Here is a 20,862-nt window from a genome sequence, read left to right on the forward strand (position 1 = left end):
TGACATACTACTTCCTATAACAAGTAAAATTGGAGTAAGAATCTGCTTTTTATTTTGAACTTGTCAGGTGCTTCAAAGTTGTTTAAAATAAAACAGTGTACTTTCATAAATTCACACCTTTGAGAGGATTAAAATTCTCATTCCAAAGTCAGATATCTCATATCTCAGATTAATTTTGAGTCCCAAAGGTGTACTATGCTAAAGCAACTAAACAGTTAAGAACATATCCCATGCTATGATAAGCAATTTGGACAGTCTAGTGATTTATTCTAACTTCCAAGAACCAGCCTGAAAATGGTAACTCAGGATGTCACTTGTTTTATGTACCTGTAGGATGGCAATGGCTACCCAGAGTGCAGCAGACACGCCAAATCTTAAAATACGGCTCCAAGGAGCTACGTAGCTCTCACTGCTTCTTGTAAGACTGGAAGAAGCATCCATTAAAGCCAGGTTTGAAAATCCCACCACCTGAAGAGATAAGAAGGTCAACATAACAACAGGTGAGAATGAATAGTATTAATTAGGATCCTGTTGTTTCCATCATAAGAGGAAGTAAGAAAAAATAATGAAAAATGGACCTGGGAATAGTAGCCTGTTCACTGTGATGGAACTCAAGTGTGTGATGCAGTGTTGTTACTGAGAAACATAATTAAAACATAACCTGTACATATATGGGTTGATACATAAAGGAAAAACATGCAGCTAAATCTCACAAAAAGTCACTATTGGGTTTTACTGAAAAACTCCAAAAGATTCTACTGCTGTACTGCGTAAGGATATAACTTCTGCCAAATTTCAGCTCTTTGGTCCTATATATTCCAGTGTTAAAGCAAATTTTAATGTGTTTTGCAACTCTTACAAGATTGATTTGTTTTGTTTTTATTGAATAGATACATATTTTCCTCCACCATCTGTACGGCTGAATCTATTTTAAACAAAAAAATCTAGAAAGAGCTCCAAAAATAAAAAAAATAATAGGAACACTATGTATTGAAACACTTAAGATGTGAAAAATTAATGAAAATCTTCCAGAACAGAAGTTTCACCAAAATATTCTTGTGGTGTGTTGACCATTTCCTCATATCCTAGTGCTTGTTGCTTGGGAGAAGAGACACCCACCTCACTACACCCTCCTTTCAGGTAGCTGCAGAGTGCAGAAGAATAGGTGCTTTCTTTTCTCCCTGTCTTGTAACATTGCACCTAAGCTGGTCCTGGCCTGTATTTACCAACAGCAAAAATGCTCACATAGTGAATGAAGACAGTTTCAGGACTTTCATTATTTAATTTAAAGGAAAAAATTAAAAAGGACTATAGAATTGAATGAAAGTATTAAAATAGGTATAAGAACCTCACAGAACAACTATATGGTTCACAGTTTAAGAATACTTCCCAAAACAAAAAAAATTACTAAACTACAAAAGAAACAAGCCCAACTATTTTTTAAAAGCTAAAGCACAGTTTCTCACATATCCAGAAGCTGTAACTGAAGGCATACTGCCATCAGAAACAGAACTGCCACATTTTATTTCCTGCAATATAAAAGGGAGCTGCAGCAAATTAGAAGGAAGGAAGCTCAGTTCAGACAAATATGAAATCAGAATTAAAGCTGTAGACTGTGGCAGGAGGGTGCTAGTAGGCAAATAAAGAATCAAGTGTGTACACAGATTTATCAGTCTCTCAAGCCCTTTAAGGTAACTCATTACCTTAAAAACCCCCAAACAAAACTAACAAAGATCTCTAAGGTAATTAAAGGTTGGATTTTTTTTTAAATATTCCTTAATGAAATATTGCAATGACCTATACATACAGAGAAATTTTAAAATGCATTAAAATAACTGTTTTACTAAGTTACATGATCTAAAGTGAATTGAAAGGTGATTCACTATTTTCACACAGAATGCAAGAATTAAACATCAAATCCTTATGTTACACTCTGTGAATTATAAATGATGATGATGATGATGATAATAATAATAATAACAATAACAATAATAATAGCAACAATAATAATATAGTAGTACTACCTCCAGAAAAAAAAGAACTGCAAGCACTTGAAAGAGTGGATTTATTTTCCTCACTGTCTGAATTTCATTCCATTCATTTGCTATAAAGTATGTCCTCCATATGCTCACAGGTGCAGCAGCACTTTTAATAACACCTTCACCTAAAAAGAATACATACAGTTAAGGTCTAAAATTTAATATCTGAGAGTAATATCTGAATTTCACCAAAGATGCTTATAGAAATGAACATAGTTTGAATTACCTTCAACTGCTTTAAGAACTTTGCCCTTAGGTCTTTCCCAGTCAATAAAGAAAATATCAATAGCAAGTTGTGAAACCAACAAGTGTAAAAACTGCAGAGCCTAAGAGAGAAAAGCAAGAACAGAAACAGCATATACACAAAGATGGAGGAATAGTCATTGAATGGATTATTCATTAAACATAACAAGCAATATCTTGATTTTTTTGTAACTTTATTACCAACTTTTGATAATTTTTTGTTTGTTTAAAAGCTTGGAATAATGGTAAATCATGTGATGATGTCCAAAATTATGAAGAAATTACAGCAAAGTAACAAATTAAAAAACCTATTTCTCCATGACATACTAACCTGCACTATGAATTCCAATTCAACAATAATACTCACTATTTATACAATATTTGTATGTGCCATGAAGACAGAACAGTGAACTCAGAATTCTACATATTTGAACATAACTACTTGGATCTGTCTTCTTTCTAATCAGAAACTCACAGCACTTACATTCTGCTTTAAGTGGAAGTACTTGCTTTCTTGATATGATGCTATTTTATTTGGGTTTCTTTATACCTTTATCCTTGAAAGAATGATTTTTCAGTCTTTCTTTTGTGACCTTCTTGAGACATTTATTTTCCTATAAAGACTCCACAAAATAAATTTCTATGGAAAAAAATTACTTAATTCTTAGAAGAACACAACTATTAGGACACAACATCTACACACTAATAACTAGTAACTGTAGAAGATATTTAAAAACAAGCCTATTGAAAACATATAGAAGTATGCTGACATGTATTTTAAGGTGAGGAAAAAATTATTTACCTTTAAGCTAAACGCACATGCTATGTATGTAACAAAATCTTCTTCTTGAGGTGGAAGAGGTAAAAGGACAGATACAAACTGCTGAGCCTATAATCGAGAAGTTACATTGAAACACTACACCTGGCATACATGACAACATAATAAATGCTTAACTGTGAATAAACTTTCCAAGAAAAAGATCAATGAATATGTAAAATATTTTAAGTGACTATTAAGCAGACTGCAAGTAAAAAAAAATCCTAAGAAAAAGAAACAGGTGAACACAAAATTTAAGCACACAAAACAGAATATTATATAGAACTTGCCTCAACAGTCTGACAAGAAAAAAAAAAAAAAGAAGAAAAAAGAAAATTAATGTCCATGTAAAAATATATTTAATATCACTAGGTTTTCATACATCCAAATCTGGAAAAACACTTACTTTGAAGAATACAAGCCAGTAAATCCCTGTGCCCACTGTGACGATAAAGAAAACGTTGGCAAGGTCTCCAGCATAGAACAGTAAGAACCTGAAAACTGTCTGCAATTATAAAAACATGCTGTAGACATCTGTAAAGCTAGTAAGTAATGCATATGTTCATATTGCATTCATATAAAATGTTATGTAGCTCACATACGAAACTCTAGTACTGAAAAATAGCCCTGAACAAAAACTTTCCACTGTGGTTATATATTTATGGTGTATTCACCAGATGAAACTCCTGCATGCTGGTCTTTGTTCAAAGAAGAATTAATCTGAAAACCATGTCCACTCAACTGATCAGAATAGCCCTGTAAATGCCTTTATTTTCAGAGCAGCATTTCCCAAATGACAATATCAGAACCAAAAAGAATGCAAAAAACCTACGTCCTCGAGTTAGCCTCACTCTGTGGCTACACTCACAGTTCTATGCAGCTAGGCTAGAAATTATTTCAGTTACCTTAAGAAAATGATTTGTTATAATCACAGGGAATACAGCAAAGGTGCCCTTAAAGAGAGGAAAAGCTGTCTCATTCCAGTTTGCCAACTGTCCATACCTGCAAGTCAATTATAGAACTTCCTGTCCGCCTCTTCCATCCTGCTGTCTTGAGAAGAGACCATAACACTGCCAGTCCACCCAACACACCCAGTGCGATCTGAAAATAACGAAAAATCGTTTGCAGATATTTTTAAAACACAAAAAATATAAGTAAATAATTATATCAACAAATTAAGGGGAATTGCAACTTACATCAGTCTGAATCTGAGCCTCTGACTGATTCATCTCATAGCTGACTGCGAAAGAAACCTGAATATTAAAATACAGAACGTAAACATACATAGAAATTCTGAAGTGCTACAACCATTACAGACAGTGGTAGTTTTCAGTTTTAGCTGGTGGGAATTCCCATCTAGGGCTAGTATACAAGTACCAGATACATTTATTTTAGTGCATATGACCTGGTGTGCTCTGGTGCCAGGCCCAGTACCAGCATGTACAGTGCTACTCTTACTGCAGAATTTACCAGCAGCAATGCTGGGGATGGGTCCCTGCCATCTGCAGGTTACCAGCTATACCTATTTGTAATTCTTTCAAACAAGCATGATTTTTTTCCTCCTGAAGGGAGTCGCTGAAAGTTTGATACCTTCCTTTTTATCTGCAATTAAAGGTAACCTTGATGTACTATACCAACATGCAAAATCACATGGGAAGCTTGCACAGATCAGATACCGGGTTTTTTTCAGCTTGAATGAAATAAAAACTGTTCTGCAAGATCAAAATTGTTCCCTCTAGCTTAAATTTAACCTAAGACCTCTTTTGACTTTGGTCTGAAAGATCTGTATATGGGAGAGAAAATGTTTGGCTTTGTTTTATAATATTCTGGCCTGAGTCTTTGTCACTGCACAGGTAAATTTAATACAAACATGATAATAAATAGCATTTTTAATTAAGCTTAAAAGAAGTATCACCCCCCTGCAAAACATTCCCTCCTTCCCTACACCTTGTCTTCCCCGAACATTTGTTCCTAGCAGAGCTCCTTTTATCACTGCACTTGGATTTAAATCTAAATATCCTCAGTTATTACAAGCTCAGTTTACAGGAACTGGAAACAAAATTCAATGTATGTTTTTAGTTGCAAAAAAATTTTTAAATGCAACAAGACATCCAAAATTTGCAATACCTAAATAGATCTCACACAGATGCAAGGATGAAATAATATGACAGAAAACTGAGGAACTGAAAACAATTGTTCCTAGCATCAATATTTGAATTCATTACTTTCCAGATAACAGTGCTATCTCAGTGGTTAAATATAGATATCACTTAGGGAGGAAAGAAATGTCTTGATTTTTCTATCTTTCTAATTCTCTTGCTTTCATGCAGCTAATAGGGAACTTAAAGAATGCTTCTAGCACCACAGATTTCTTCTAGCCAGATGTCTATTTGTACTGGAACTCTGAACAATTGAAGGCTGACAAGCAGAAAACACTGTATTAACTTTTTTTAAAATAAATATTTTTTTTTTATTCTACCATCCTAAGATCAACATTTTTACTTTTTTATGCATTGTGATCTAACACACAAGACACAAGAATGGGACATCAGAGCTGTTACCATGAAGGCAGGCAAAAGGGCAAGTAGGAAATGCCCCTTCTGCATCTGCCACAGCAGAATTTGGTGGTGTTCAGTACAGAAAGATGAAACACTAAAGGATGTTCTAAATGTATTACCAATATTTTAACTTAAACTACAGGCAACCTGAAATATTTGTGTCACAACAACCTCCTCTTAATGCATTGTTCTAAATGAAAGCACTAATTCCTTGCTTACAGTGCTGCATAGAGTCCATTATCTGTTATCTTATGTGAGTATAATTTTATTTGAACTGTAGCCTAATTTAGCATTACAAAATCAACTTCAAATTTTAAGTGTTCTAAGTTAAAAAAGAATGAAGATAAATTGAAAAGAGAATACTTTTAACTGATTTGTTTTAAAAGGCTTTAGTGAAAACTTGTAACTTTAAAACTGATCAGAGCTAGAAACTGTTTATTAGATTTTTATAACCCACTACCAAAAACCAGCATTCCAGTAGAACTAAAAGTATAATTAAGGTAGCACAAAGATCTCACCATCACACTCTGGGTTTCAGGGTTTTGGATAAGCACATCTGTGTAAGCAACAGTAATTAGAGGAGGGTAGATAGTTCCTCTCTGTGTATGGGATACCAGACGAATACTGCAGAAATAGAGAGTATGATTTTTAATACAAAAAAAACCCAAAACAAACCCATGGATGAGTGCTTGGAAAGCAATCATTGAAACCTGTACTAAAAAGAAATTACTAAATGAACAGAACAACCTGATCAATAAAATGTGAATTTCTAACCCAGTGACATGGCACTTCACATTTTAAAAGCAACTGGAGTGTAAAAAGGCATGTACAGAAATATATATTAAAAAAATCATGGGAAGGATTGTTTACTTGTAAGAAAATACCTGAATCAATCTTTACCTGTCTGCATCTTACAGGACATCACATAAAGAAGGAGAAGAAAAGTTTCCTCCAAAATATATTCCAGCTGAAATGAGCAATCAGTAATGGCTCTAACAGGCAGTCTCACAATTTTAGTTAAATGACTACAAGCCTATTCTGGATTGTATAATGGAACAGGCAATGGGTTGTAAACATACTGTAAAAAATAATATGGAGTATGAAATAAGATCTTGATATAGTCAGCAACACAAACATTGAAAAAGAATTAACAGAGGAGTTTTTAGGTCTTTCCAGACACCACCTGCTTCTAAAAGGTGACTGAATACCTGCTAACTTGTATTAGGCAAACATGGTCTGATCCTTGTACCTGGAAGGGAGTCATGGTGATTTAAATTCCCACAAGTCAATATTGTTTTCTTTCACTCATCGGAACAATGTATGTAAATTCATGCCATTTCCAAATATGCAATGGAAAAAGCAGCACATATTACATATTAGATATATCAGAAGATACAAAATGAAACAACTTTAAGGCAATAAAATGCAGACTGTACAACATTGTTTTTATTTTCTATATACTATATATTGTATGAGTTAATCACCTTATTGTTATTTTGCTAGCAATCCGAACTACGCTTGGTGGTTTTTCCAAGTCATTCTCTTTTCCACTAAGTGCATCCACCAAAAAAAATCGACGGGTCAAAAGCCAGTTGTTCATATTACTGCCTAGGAGAAAACATGATGGTTTCATACACACATTATTCAATGCACAAAAAGAATGAAATGTATAAGAAACAACACATACAATTGTATAACACATAGTAACTACTGGGGATATAAAATTGTTTATTTTCAATTTATGCAAATATATAATGAAATGAGATTATTTTATTTGTGCATATTACTGATTAGAATGGTGTATGCAACCAAAGCTTGCACCTAAACTATAAGAACATAACTATAAATACTAAATTTTTAGAATAGAAACAAGCTGTGGTGTGTTGTGGTATCTTTAAACACAACATAGTAACAGTAATTAATACAGATTATTTATATTTGAAGTTTTCAGATTGTTAAAATTCAGAGACGTTACTATCACCATCTTACCTTGATTAACAAACTTTTCATTGTATTGAAGATTCAAATTTAAAACTGGCACGGCCCAAAGATGTTGCTGTCCATTGCCATCATTATATTCAAGGAACAAGTCATAAAAGACTGGATTAGCAAAATCCAATAAAATTTTAGAAACTGAAATTTTGCACTACAAGAAAAAAAGTGAAAAGAAAAAGATCACTTTAACCATTTAGTTATTTTGTCAAGCTGTGGATTCCTTCCCTACAAAATTATTGTGGAATCCCACTTCTTCACAAAAGAGAGAATCACAGAATCATCAAGGTCCTGCATTTAGCCTCCTTTTCTCCAGGCTAAACACTCCCAGCTCCCTCATCTGCTCCTCACAGGACTTGTGTTCCAGATCCCTCACCAGCTCTGTTGCCCTTCTCTCCATGCCCCAGCATCTCAATGCCCTTTTTAAGTGAGAGGACCAAAACTGGACACAGCACTCGAGCTGTGGCCTCAGCAGTGCCAGTACAGGGGGACAATCCCTGCCCTGCTCCTGCTGGCCACACTATTGTTGATACAGGCCAGGATGCCACTGGCCTTTTTAGCTACCTTGGCACACATTGGTTCATGTTTGACTGTCTGGCTGTCGACCAGAAACCCCAGGTCTTCTCCTGGGCAGCTTTCCAGCCACTTCCCCAAGTCTGAGCACTGCATGAGGTGGTTGTGACCCAAGTTCAGGACCTGGCACTTGGCCTTGTTACCTCCCACAACTGGCCTTGCCCCATTGATCAGGCCTGTCTGGATCCCCCTGCAGAGGCTTCATGCCCTCCAGCAGATCAACACTCCAATGACACCCAATCTGGTGTCATCTGCAAATTTGCTGAGGGGTGCTCTTGATCCTCTTGTCGAGATCATTGATAAAGATGTTAAACAGGACCAGTCCCAGTACTGAGCCCTGGGGAACTCCACCAGTGACCAGCTGGATTTAGCTCCATTCACTGCTCTCTGGGCCTGACATCCAGCCAGTTTTTCACCCCATGAAGAGTGCACCTGTGTAAGCCATGAGCAGAGAGTTTCTTGAGAATGCTGTATGAAACTGTGTCAAATGCTTTACTGAAGTACTGATAGACAAGGTATTCCAGCTATCTGCAAGCAATTACAAAGGTACTAATGATTTCATGATTTTATGAAATATTGTACAAGGGAGGGTGTATGAGACAGAGCCAGGCTCTTTTCAGCAGTGCCCAGTAAGAAGACCAGAGACAACAGGCATAAATTGAAACAGGAGGTTCCCTCTGAGCATCAGAAGACAAGTTTTCACTGAAACAGGTTGTCCAGGATGGCTCTGGTCTCACTCCCTGGATATAAAATCCCATGTGGGTATGGCCCTGGGCAACCTGCTCTACATGAGCCTGCTTGTCTTGTGGACAAGACAGCTTCCCTGAGGTCCCTGACTACTCTGTGATTGTGTGAAGAAATTTATGTGAAAGCAGGTAACTTTTTGCAAATATGAACAACCATGCATCTTTAAATACTCATATAATTTGTCAGCCATGTTTCCTCCAAAGCCACATAGGAAAAAAAAATAAAAAGTAATGCATACAATGGATGAAAATTGTATTAAAAAATACTCAGTAAGTTACTGAGGTATCTATTCAAACCCGACAATATTAACTGCTATTAATACTTAACAACAGGAAACACAGACTCAGTATCAAATACTCAAGATTTTAAAAAGAATAAAAGCCCCATAATCAACTAGTTCAATGATCCTAAATACAACATGTTTTCATTCTGTCTGAAATATTGAAATATGGATTAAACAACATTAAACAATATGGAAGAGTAAAAATATTTAACAAAGATTTGTCAATGTTATTTGGTAAACACTTTAAATTTCCCAGACTAAGCTTTGACAGCTATTACCTTCCAAGACTTTCACACCACCTAAATAGCAGCCAGAGTTTTGTACTTTTACACTTCAACACATAATGCAGGGCACGGTTTCCAAAGTTAGATGAGTTAATAAGCAATATTAATATATAGGAATGAGATGTTGTGCACATATATGGAACTTTATAAAGCTGTTTCTTTCTCCACTCCCTTGCCAAAGAGACTAACACCTTCCCATTTAACATATTAAGTGACAAAAATTAATGAAGCATTATCACTGGAAGAACCATTTCTGTGGCTGACATAATTTAGTGTTCTATTCCCTCTTCGTTTCCTGGTGTTTAGTAAAGTGTAAAAACCCCAACAGTTTTTTTTCATAGTTAAGAGAGCTAAAGAATGTCTTTCCTCTGATGAGTCATCTGTTCAATTATTATATGTTTTCAAGCTCTTTACTGAGTTCACTAAAATCAGGGCATACAATAAAGAGTAATGGGAACAATATTCTGGCATGGCATGACTGGATTTGCCTTCTTTCCATATGAAAACTGGCCAAAGATAGTGGTAGGAAAATTAGGAGATGGGATACAAAGCATATGGCTATCATAATTCAGGCACTGTTTTCTTCCACTGACAAGTCAACAACCTCACAAATACAAATGCCAATTTAATTTATTTTGATTATGCTATGTAGTAAACAAGTTTTGTGATGTAGTTAAATAATTTTAAATACCCCAAACTTATTTCGCTCAATTTCCCAAGAAAGAACTCCATGTTGCACCTTATGCCTAAACTCCAAATGTTCTTCAATATGCACTGAATAACTAATGACATATAAGGAAGCTTAGTTCAAAATTTGAAATAGTATTTTATATCTTACTTACACTTTGCTGGTAAGTTGTTCCAAAAACATAAGCTGCATTCAATTTAGTTTGGGTATCAGGACAAAGCTGAATAAAACATAGTTATAATTAAGTTAATTCAAAGGTATGATCTTCTCATGTGAAAAATATTTACAGGCACTTATGTATTCACTCACAAAAGGTATTTTCTATTTTTTAATAAGGATTTATTTTGGAGTAAACACAATTATTTATTTCACTAGTATTGATATTCTTAAAATTATGGTTTAGCTTATTCATACATGCATAGTATTTTTCACTTCCATCACTGAAATCTGTGGACAGCAGCATACAAACAGCCAAGAATAATCTTTCTGTGGTCTGAATGTTCAATGCACTGTGCTGCCTTAAGCTCAATCAGTGTCTTTTGCTAAATTCAAGAATCTCATAAGAAGTCCACATTCATACAGCCCTGTTTCTCTTAAGCTGGCATTCTCATTGAATCAAAGTTATAGCAAGTAACAGATTTTTTTTCTTTTTTTTAATACAACACTTATATTTTCAGCAAAGAACAGCAGATTCAGCTGAATACAGAAAAAAAATTAGACCAAAGTCTAACTAAATGAGTACAGCATTTAGTGGAGGGCAGAGTAATTTTCCCAAAATGAGAATCAAGTCTAAATTTGCATAAAGCACAATTCTATTAGTGTGAAACTGAAATTCTGGGAATTGCTATAATTATGCATTCATGAGACGACTTTAGCACTGTGATGTCTTATCATCATGCTATCACCAATCTATTACATTAAAGAAGGCTTTGAATGGAAAAGCTATTCCTTTCCCATTGGCTCTTGATAGCTGTTAAAAGCTTTGCCCTAGAAAAGAAATGTGCCCCAATAAACCTAAACTTATATGGCAGAACATATAATTTTCTATGCATATTAACTGCCTTAGTAACCTGTTCTCTTAAACACTAGTTTTCCTTAAAACTGGAGACACAGACACATGGCTTATCCTGAGGCAACAACAAAATTAATCCTGAATGTCAGCTGCTCTTCTGTAGACACTGAAATGTTTGAAATGCCGTGCTCCAACAGAAAAGGAATCAACAATTCCCAATTGTTCTTGCTAGTGTTCCTATTGTTGTCTGTCTAGGGAAATACTGAGAGTGCCTAGATCACCACTGGACTGCTAAAGAAATTCTATCCTATAACATTTTGCAGCTGCCAATTGTTCTCTCAGATAGACTAATTACTATTGCACTAATTGCTGCTTACTTGCATTTTTCACAGCCTAACTACACTGTGTGGTACTGCTAAAATAGAATGTCTGTGTCTCTGAAATCTGAGGGTGTAGTGTCCAAGGGTACTTCCAACCAGTATTCCCCCTTTATATGTAAAGTCTTCCACCACCTATTTATAACTTTCTGTTATGAAAAAGGCACATGCTGGTCATAGTGTACATTTTGTATTTAAAACTGAAAGAAATAAGCAAGCAAAAAAATCCCAAGACAATGCTATGAAAATGGTGTAGATCAGTTTTCCCACCTCCCTTGACAGTAACATAACCACTGATTTGATTGTCACCCCCACAATGTGTGCAAATAGGAGACAGCATCACACAGCATTATCTATAGACACATGTAGACAAAGAGCTAAAGAATACACTTTTCTCAACAAGAAAAAGAGGTTTGATAAGAAACTACACACATGAGCAACCATGCTGAATGGAAGACAGAGATAGTTGGTTCTAAATGACTAACACTATTTTTCAGAACTTTCTAATATGCCAAATTTATACTAGTCCAAAGGATGAAGGCAGTGTTGATGAATTTATACTTCTGATTTTGTAGAGATCATTGTGAGCAAAAATGAAGGGCTATTTTCCCTAACCTAGCTCTACAGTTAGAACTGTCATTACTGTAATAATCAAAATCTTGGCTTTTGTCTTAATTTGGCTAAAGGCACTTAGAATGTTGTGTTATCAAGAAAAGATACTAAAATCAAACATACCTGTAAGATACCTCCTTCCAAACTTTGCCACTTCAGAAAGTTTCCTGCTGCATCAAATGAGGCTGCAATAAATTTCAGCTTTACATCCTGTTGATGAAAAAAAGATAAAGACCAATGAAACTGCCCTGAAGTTGACATACACATTTTAGAGACTGCTGGCTAATTGTTTGACGTTTCCTAAAACTTTCAGCACAATCCTTCATTTTTTTTCCCCATTTGATTTTGTTTTTAGTCTTGGGTTTGGTAGTTTACTTTTTTAAAAAAGACACACCATTCTTCTACAGCTTCACTTATGACATGGAAAAAATTCCTAAGAAACTTCTACACACATAGACATGCCCTAAACTAATCAGAATTCTATGCAGATTTCTAACATACACTATGCTGGAATCTAGAGGGCTTCCATGATCTTCAGTGTTAGGAGGAATAACAAGTATTTTAGTTATTAGAACAACATTTCAACATTGTTTATCTTAAAACATAGCCTTGTAGAATACGGCTGAAAGTCAATTATTTTATTTTTGAGTCAATAAGAAAAATAAATAGATAAATTTGGCAGTATAACTGACAAACTGGTTATCACTAGTACTATTTTCTGTGATTAGCTGAACTTGAATAACCTACTCCAGTTATTCTACTTTTAGAATTAATTTGGAAAAATAAATCACTTTACTGTTTGATTTACTATCTGATTTCTTCATAAAAACATGCCAATTAACAAACTACTTAAGCATCCCCTCACAGGGATGGATATTTGGCTCTGTTAACATTAGAATTATTTTTCTCACCTCCTTTTTTTTTTTCCCCTAATTCACTGCAGTAAGAGGAAAAGGCTGGAGTAACACACTGAATCCATCTCTGATACAATCAGCTTGTAGAGATTCGTAACAGAAAAATTACAAAGAAATTGAGCAAGGGGAGAAATGTGTGTGTAAGCAACTGAAAGTGTTAAACACCACATAACAGTGATGAAGAACACTGTTCCCAGCTACAGAGCTGATAAAAGGGTTGTGATAAAAACTGGCACAGACAGCTTGTCAGCAAACGACCCTGAACTCTGGAACACCAGGAGGGTGGAATTAAAGATACAGCACATCACACTAATCCCTCTTTTTCACATTAGATCACCATGAGATCTGACAAAAGGATGTGTATATAAGACCAACTTTGCCTCAGATTTATGAAGATAGAAGTAAACAAGACTCTGAAGCAAAACACAGTGTCAAAACAACCACGAACTCCTAAGGTATCTAAAAGGTTTGTCTAATTACTAGTTTCCCACTGCCAATCCAGATCCTTGGGGACACAATGAACACTTAAAAGCTGGTATCATTTGTTCCTCGTGCCCTGGTCAGACCACACAGGCAAGCATGTCTTGGGCTTGTGAGAATGTGGGTATGAAAGTATAAGCAAAGGAAGTGACTAGACATTATTTTATATAAATATCCCTTTCCTCTTCCATAAGATCTCACACTGAGTTTTGTTACATTAACTGCCTAAAATTTACCTTTAGTAGAGTCACATCTATAATAAATCTACAGTTTTATGTGATTATGTCCTCTTCCTAATGTATGCTTCCCTATGTCTACTACCCAACACCTACCTTATCTGTTCCCTTAAAAGTGAAACTTGTAGGAAAATTATTTTTCTCAAGCACTTGGGATGCTAATCCTGGTTGGTCGCCATAGTACAGCCACGGAAGATTATGCCTCCTGAAAAAAAATTACAATGTTTTCTCTAAAGAAATACAATGTTTTTCATCAGAGAACATTTAGAATAATAATTTCCATACAAAGCTATTAAAAAGCAAAAGATATGGAAAAGACAACTTACCAGTAGGGTATTGAATGAGTGACGCCTACCCTTGCTGTACTGACAAAAATATACTGAAACAAACCACAGGCATCGGTCCTTGAAGAACTCAGTGAGTTCATATTCATCACACACATATTTCCAAGTGCTTGGCATGCTGTTAGATTAGAGTACAACTGCAGTGGAGAAACACAAGAACACAGGAAAAAGGTATTTAATTTCTCCTTCCTTTTGTGAGGCAGTAATAAATTAATGTTATTTTTAAGAAGCCACTCCTAAACCTTTGTTTCACTAGAAAGTAATTTAATTTTGTCAACACCTAGTATTTTCTCACAGGTATTCAGGTGCCATATTTTTATAGATCTGCAGATGGCAGCATGAAATCAATACTCTCACTTTTTCAGCTTATTTTAGTTGCATCTGCTAAACGTTAAAATGTGACAGAAATGTCAAAATCTGCACTTACAAAACAAAGTAAGAATCAAAATGTTTAATACCACTTAGAGTATATGGCAAAGATGACTCCTTCAAAGACCATTAACTGATAAATATAGATGCATGTAGTTTAAGTACTTTCTCTTCAGTTTTATGTACCTTTTCAATTTTGGTAAACACACCAGTGCCAAGTGATATGCAGAGGTGGCACCTGGCATCTGTGTGCAGGGGTCACTGCACTGGTATTACCTTGTCACCTCCTTACCCCCATTTTTGTGGGTCAGACTAGCAGCTGCTCATCACATTCAGGCAGCATCTTTGAATGGCTGAGCAGGGTGAGGGGACAAACAGGATAAACTGATGTCAGTGATAAAGAATGGGACCAGTGGGAGAATACATCTCAGAGCTGTGCATTTGAGGTGGTGATAGGAGCAGCCACAAAGGTGATCTGGGAAAATCCTGAACCTAAGCCTGCTGAAATACTGACTCAGAGAACACCTCCCAGGCTGGGAACATGGCTTGGGAGTCTGAAACATCCTTGAGAAGTGCAGCTGGGTACCTGAATTTCAGAGACCTCCTGAGATACCATCAGTAAGCACAAACCCAAGGAATTGCAACAGCAACCTATCATCTGGAAAGATGAAGAAGACTCTAGAAGAAGGTTAGGGTTTAGAAGAGGGAAAACATTCCAAAAGAGTAGGAATAGGTATCTGCTATTAAATAGTTGTACATGAAAGAGTAGAAAAACAGTCTGGAAAAAACATAAACTAGCCTGACATATAAAACATTGTCATCTAGTGGCTGGTCCAGGTGGTGATGCCCTATGCTACCTTATGTCTCTCTGGTATAAAAATTACTTTTTACCCAAAATGGAGAGTGAATCTATTCCTGCCTCTCATCTCCCTCTCAATCTCTTCACACAGAGAAGGTCCCCTACACAAACTTTTCTATGAGCACTCCTAGGCAAGTGACCAGACTGTGGCAAGGGATGCCTGACTGCCTCCAGATTCTGCAATGTCTATCATCTTTGAAGTGAAACTTCATCTGTCATCAGTTCTGAGGCCCCAGTCCTGGGAGTGGTTTCTGGAGTACTGTACTGGTAGTATTTGGAATAATACACAGACATATGGGTAATACATCATAAGTGCATGTGCTCCCTTCCTAGTGATCATTTTGTAGCAACTCATAATATTGAAATGTATTTCAATAAAGAAAATCTCAGAACCTGAGAAGTTAAAATTTGATCTTCAGGAGAGAAATAAAGAAGGAAAATGAGAATGTGTGATAACAGAGTTGGTAAAAGGGAGGCAGAGGCACATGCTCTTTACAAGTGTCTGTGATTCTGCTGCCGCAGCCACTCTTTCACCCATGGTTACTGTCACCCAGAGCAACATAATGGTACATAACACTTGCACACAGAAAGTAAAGCAAAGCTGAAAAGGGTGGTTCCATGGTTATGAATAACTAAAAATCAACTAGGAGGTAAAGAGCAGGTGCCAGTAAATACTGGATATGTAAAAAGTTAATTTTCTGAGTGATCCCTTACTGGATATGCTCATTTATATCCAAATACATGGACAATAGGTCGCATAATACTGAATATTGAAGGATTTTTTCTTTAACGCTATTCATTTTGTGAAAATTCCAGTGCTGTAGACTTGCATTAACATTGACTAGCCCTCAATATTTCTAAGCATTCTATGTATATAATTATTTCTGTTCTATTCTCATCTCAAAATAAAATTCTTTAAAAATAAGCAAAGTAACTTCCAAAAATAAAAATGACATGCTTTTATAGAGTACCATTCTTCATAAAAAAGCAAACTGCAAACATTAATGAAACTCACCCAACAGGCAAAGGCTGAGGACTGCAGGTTTTTCAGAAACCATGCTGATGTCAGTGTTATACCCTGTAAATAAGGAACTTTTTCACTGTGTTTGTTCACAACAACTCATCCATAATGTAAGAGTCTGGAAAACTATGTTGGCTAGAAGATGGTAGTTGTTTTTTTCTAAGAGCTTTCTGTCCTTTGCAAATATCTCTGTCTAACAATATCAGTTCAAAACACAACCATAATGCAATAATTTCTTTCACTTCACTAAACTAGACAAAATACACAGGACAAGAGCTGAATTATTTAATCTTTGGACATTCTTTACCACACAAGGGAAGTACTAACAATTCCAAGGGTAAGATTTTGACTTGATGGAAAATCTAACTCAGGACCAAATTTGCCAAATGAATTACCTCACAACCTCCTTTTTATAACTGCTCACATTTGAACTACACATAGCATTCATATATACTGTAAGCAGCTGAAAAGACATATTTTCAATAAAATATTACTTAGAAGATGGCATTTCAGGGAGCAAACCAATGTTTGACATCAGAAAAACTGAAGACTACTTTTTACTTTCAAGTGGTAGCTTTCAACATCATCCATTTAGGAGCAAAATACCTTTCTTAGCCACATATCATTTCTTGAATTCAGAACTACTTGGAAAATGGTCCTAACTTTGAGCAGATTTCACAATTAATGAAAGTTCATTAGATAAAACAAAGAAAACCCCTACAATCTTTTCAATAGAACATATTTTCATTCATTAGCCAATTCAAGGAGTTCAGCAATTTCATACACAATCTCAAACTTTATAGGTGCCCATTTTTTTCTATAAGCTCTAAGATCAAGCAGTAAACTAAAGCCTTATATCTCTTTTCAAATGTTTTACACAAATACAAATTTTATATAGTAATAAAGTCCAGAGGCACTCATGGACTCTTTAGCATGCTTTTGTGATGCAAGAGTATGGTTTGAATGCACACCATTAATACAAAAGGCCACAGGCCACTTGTCCTGATACGAAAGTCATGTAAACTACTTCCCTTTCACAGTTTCCAAGAGGGCATGAATTTTTAAAAGCTTATTGCATTAGAACAATGCTTACTAGGTGTACATACCTACACTCTATGTAAATGACCTCACAATCATTGGGATCAGATGAAAAAGTACCACCTTTGTTTTCAAAGAACAGGAATTTGAAATGCTTACTGAAAATAAGGAATGAGAAAGCTTAAAAGTGTTTTAGAATACACTTACTAGCTGTGCAAAACGAACAGCTGCAACTCCCTTTGGGGGCAAGCCTTCATGAGCCAAGAAACACAATCCCCCAGTCTGAAAGAAATAAAAGAATAAAAAAATTTTGATATTTATACACTTGTCAAAATAATTTTTCTTCTTCTGAACTTCAATACAATAAACATTCTTCTACTTACTAGAATGTTTGGGCTGTTGCAGTCACAAGACTTGCTTACTTGGATGAATGTCTTTTCACATCTTACACACCTATGGATCACAAACATGAAGAATGCACTTAAAATGTAGATAAGTAAGATATTTAGTCCTCAGTGAAAGTTGATTACGTAGCATGCCTGGGAACAGCATCAGTTAAACTGAAATTCAAAAGTTATTACTGATTTGTTTCTACTATCAGTGAAATAGAAAAGAAATAATTAATTATCAGAATCTTTTTAGTCACACTAAAGCAAGACAAAAAACCCAAGCTTCTGGCCATATAAGGACTTCAGTGAGCACAAAACACAGTGCATTTGGTACAGGGTTAAGGATTTCCAATTCCCTGCCTTCAAAATTGTCATCCAAAAGATACAGTCTGTACCTCAGGAAAATTCCATTTAAACTAGCATGACACGTTCAAATTTATCATCACAAAAGGCAAAGAGCACCCACCTGTTTCCTGATGCATCTGAGGCAGAGAAGGACTGCTCACTTCCATTGCAATGTACGCACAATGCCTCATTAAGCAAAACGCCATCGATGCTTCTTTCCACTAAGTAGAAAAGAAAAGCAACTGTGATAAAACTGCCTAATGCAAAGTATCACACTGGTTAAGATATGTGCAAAAAAATTCAGTATCTGTGCAGATCTAAAATTAATTCAAAGTGTTTATTTTGAAAAAATCAAGAGCACAACATGCAAATAACATCCACTATAAATGCACATTCATGTACGTGTGTATGTGTGCACTGCTTATAGCTGTGTACAAGCAGCTTAGTTTTAAATGAGAAATGCAATATTTCATGTCTACTTTGGCTATTCCTCTGTTATTTATTCTGAATAAGATTTCAAACAAAGATTTCTCACTGCAAAGCAAAAATTTAAAACAAGTTTGCAAATTACTAGGAAAAAAAAAATTACATTTCATCTGAAATGATTCATGGATGTGTCACAATTTCCAAGTTTCAAAACTGCATCTTCCACCAACTAAATCATGTGGCAAGAGATTTCAAATCTATTAAAAAAAAATCCAAACCAAAGAGGATAAAAAAAATACAGTACTAAAGTTCTTCCTGCATGTCACATTACAGAATCAGGTTTGCTCTCAATATTTTACCACAAAGGCCCGAAAGCATGGGGCCTTTGTAACTCTCACAAAGTTTAAGTTAGAAGACTGGTATTCAGTCTTTTCCAGTTTCCTAGGAAAATTTAAAATTATTGATCTAGAAAACAGTTATTCTGCAATATACTCTGTTGGAAATGTAACCAAAGCAGAAATCTGTAATATTTAATCAGAGAATTATAGGCATTCCATGTCTTTGAAAATAAGTAAAACTAGAGGTCCCAAGAGCTTTTATGTTTTACACCACTGATGAAAAGTACTTTGTTACATTTCTACTATGCAAAATAAGCAAAAATCCATTTAACACAAACACGAAATTTCACATTATTTTTCTATCTACAGAAAATCATCTGCAACTACTAGAGAGCATCAAGTAAGAAGCACAGATATAGGGAAGTACATCTCAGAAAGTCACAGGTACAGGTGCCTCAGAGTGGCATGAAATCCACTAACAGTAATGCACAGTCATTTGCTTGGTTTGCTCAGCCTGTTCTCTTCCATCTACTCATCTAGGTACAATTCCTTTACTGTTCCTTATACTTCAAAACATTGTAATGTTTTTATAGTCTATACTGACATTGTTTTTATTCCAACTTTAATGACTCCATCTATTTTGAAAGAGCTTGAAGGAAGTAATACACTAGTATTCATTTATGGAATGTTTGCATAACAGTTTTAATTGCAATGAGCAATTGTACAGATGAATCTGTTCTCTTTCGGAAATGATGATTAATACCAAGAGCAGTGCTGAATTTTTACATTAGATATGAGAACATATGTAAAATTTTCTTTCTTATTTAACAGAAGAGCTTATCTTAGTAAACTCAAATATCTAAAACAAGTGCTATCATCTCATAATTGGCACATATTTTTTACCTAGTATTTCATTATAGAGGCATTTACAATTTCCTTTTGAAGTCAGGCCTTTGGGGCAAGTAATACAATTCCATCCATCTTGAGTAACTCCGCTCTAAAATAAAACAAAACTATTAGAATTATCAAAAATATGGACATCACCCAGTATCTGTTAAGAATGCCTTATCCAGCCATTAGCTAATAGAAAATGTGTTCAGATAAAACATTGATAACATTCATGAAGCTTTTAAAGATAAAAAAAGGCTAAGCAATCTGGCAAAAGTAATTTCTAGCAGACACACAAAAAAGTTAAGCTCTTCCGAACCTGTTAACTTAAATCCTTCAGGGAAAATTAAAAGTAGAATGTTACAAAGAGATACATTGAATAAACATAATAATGCATACATAGACATTTTGCATATAAATTGCATATTGCAATTGCATATAAACATACAGAAGTAATGGAAATAGAAGAGTTCTACATGACACAGTTTATATAATTGTTTGGAATTTTGTACCTACCCAGACAGTTCACATCCACACCTATTTCATACTATGAAGTAACTTAAAAACCACTGAGGAAAACGAAGATAACTGCTTCTCCTCAAGTGCTACCGATGTTACTCCCCTCTCTGCTACCATCATTTTTCTCTTTGCAAAAGCCTTGGCAGTAGATCAAAGGCAAATGCCACCATTGCAGGAAACACAAAGAAAAGGCAAAAGATCACAACACGAAAGGATATGTGCCGAAGTGTTGTCTAACACAGCAAGAAGATGGAAAGAAAAGGGAAATTACCTACACAGCCCATTAGCCATTGAACACCTAACTCAGGCAGGTAAGCTGCTCTCTTGAGAGTTCTTCTATAGTTAGTGAAGGGAAAGAAGTACTCGGGAAGGCTTCACCCTCAAAAGTTGATTTGCTGGAAAAATACATTTCTTTGCTTACTATAACGGGGAAAATCTGGTTAAGCCTGGTGTCTCTGGATCAATGCCGAG

At 35.3% G+C, this 20,862-nt stretch overlaps 1 protein-coding gene across 4 annotated transcripts in view; it reads right to left on the reverse strand.

The window, feature by feature from the left end:
* TMEM67 (transmembrane protein 67) overlaps window positions 1-20,862 on the reverse strand; it is a 53,307-nt gene that overhangs the window by 29,268 nt on the left and 3,177 nt on the right. For all 4 annotated transcript variants that reach the window (XM_086882400.1, XM_086882411.1, XM_086882416.1 and 1 more), the window contains exons 3-21: window positions 19,888-19,981; window positions 18,342-18,441; window positions 17,870-17,939; window positions 17,694-17,768; window positions 16,443-16,505; window positions 14,182-14,336; window positions 13,952-14,060; window positions 12,349-12,435; window positions 10,379-10,444; window positions 7,647-7,803; window positions 7,142-7,265; window positions 6,176-6,281; window positions 4,296-4,352; window positions 4,102-4,200; window positions 3,506-3,604; window positions 3,085-3,171; window positions 2,266-2,365; window positions 2,025-2,164; window positions 328-468 (exon numbers count right to left, since the gene is read on the reverse strand). In XM_086882400.1, the coding sequence (XP_086738526.1) occupies window positions 328-468; window positions 2,025-2,164; window positions 2,266-2,365; window positions 3,085-3,171; window positions 3,506-3,604; window positions 4,102-4,200; window positions 4,296-4,352; window positions 6,176-6,281; window positions 7,142-7,265; window positions 7,647-7,803; window positions 10,379-10,444; window positions 12,349-12,435; window positions 13,952-14,060; window positions 14,182-14,336; window positions 16,443-16,505; window positions 17,694-17,768; window positions 17,870-17,939; window positions 18,342-18,441; window positions 19,888-19,981 (1,929 nt within the window). The remainder of the gene's footprint in view (window positions 1-327; window positions 469-2,024; window positions 2,165-2,265; window positions 2,366-3,084; window positions 3,172-3,505; window positions 3,605-4,101; window positions 4,201-4,295; window positions 4,353-6,175; window positions 6,282-7,141; window positions 7,266-7,646; window positions 7,804-10,378; window positions 10,445-12,348; window positions 12,436-13,951; window positions 14,061-14,181; window positions 14,337-16,442; window positions 16,506-17,693; window positions 17,769-17,869; window positions 17,940-18,341; window positions 18,442-19,887; window positions 19,982-20,862) is intronic.

The sequence above is a fragment of the Cyanistes caeruleus genome, chromosome 1 (assembly GCF_971803275.1).
Source record: "Cyanistes caeruleus chromosome 1, bCyaCae1.hap1.1, whole genome shotgun sequence".
In the NCBI taxonomy this organism is placed as follows: Eukaryota; Metazoa; Chordata; class Aves; order Passeriformes; family Paridae; genus Cyanistes; species Cyanistes caeruleus.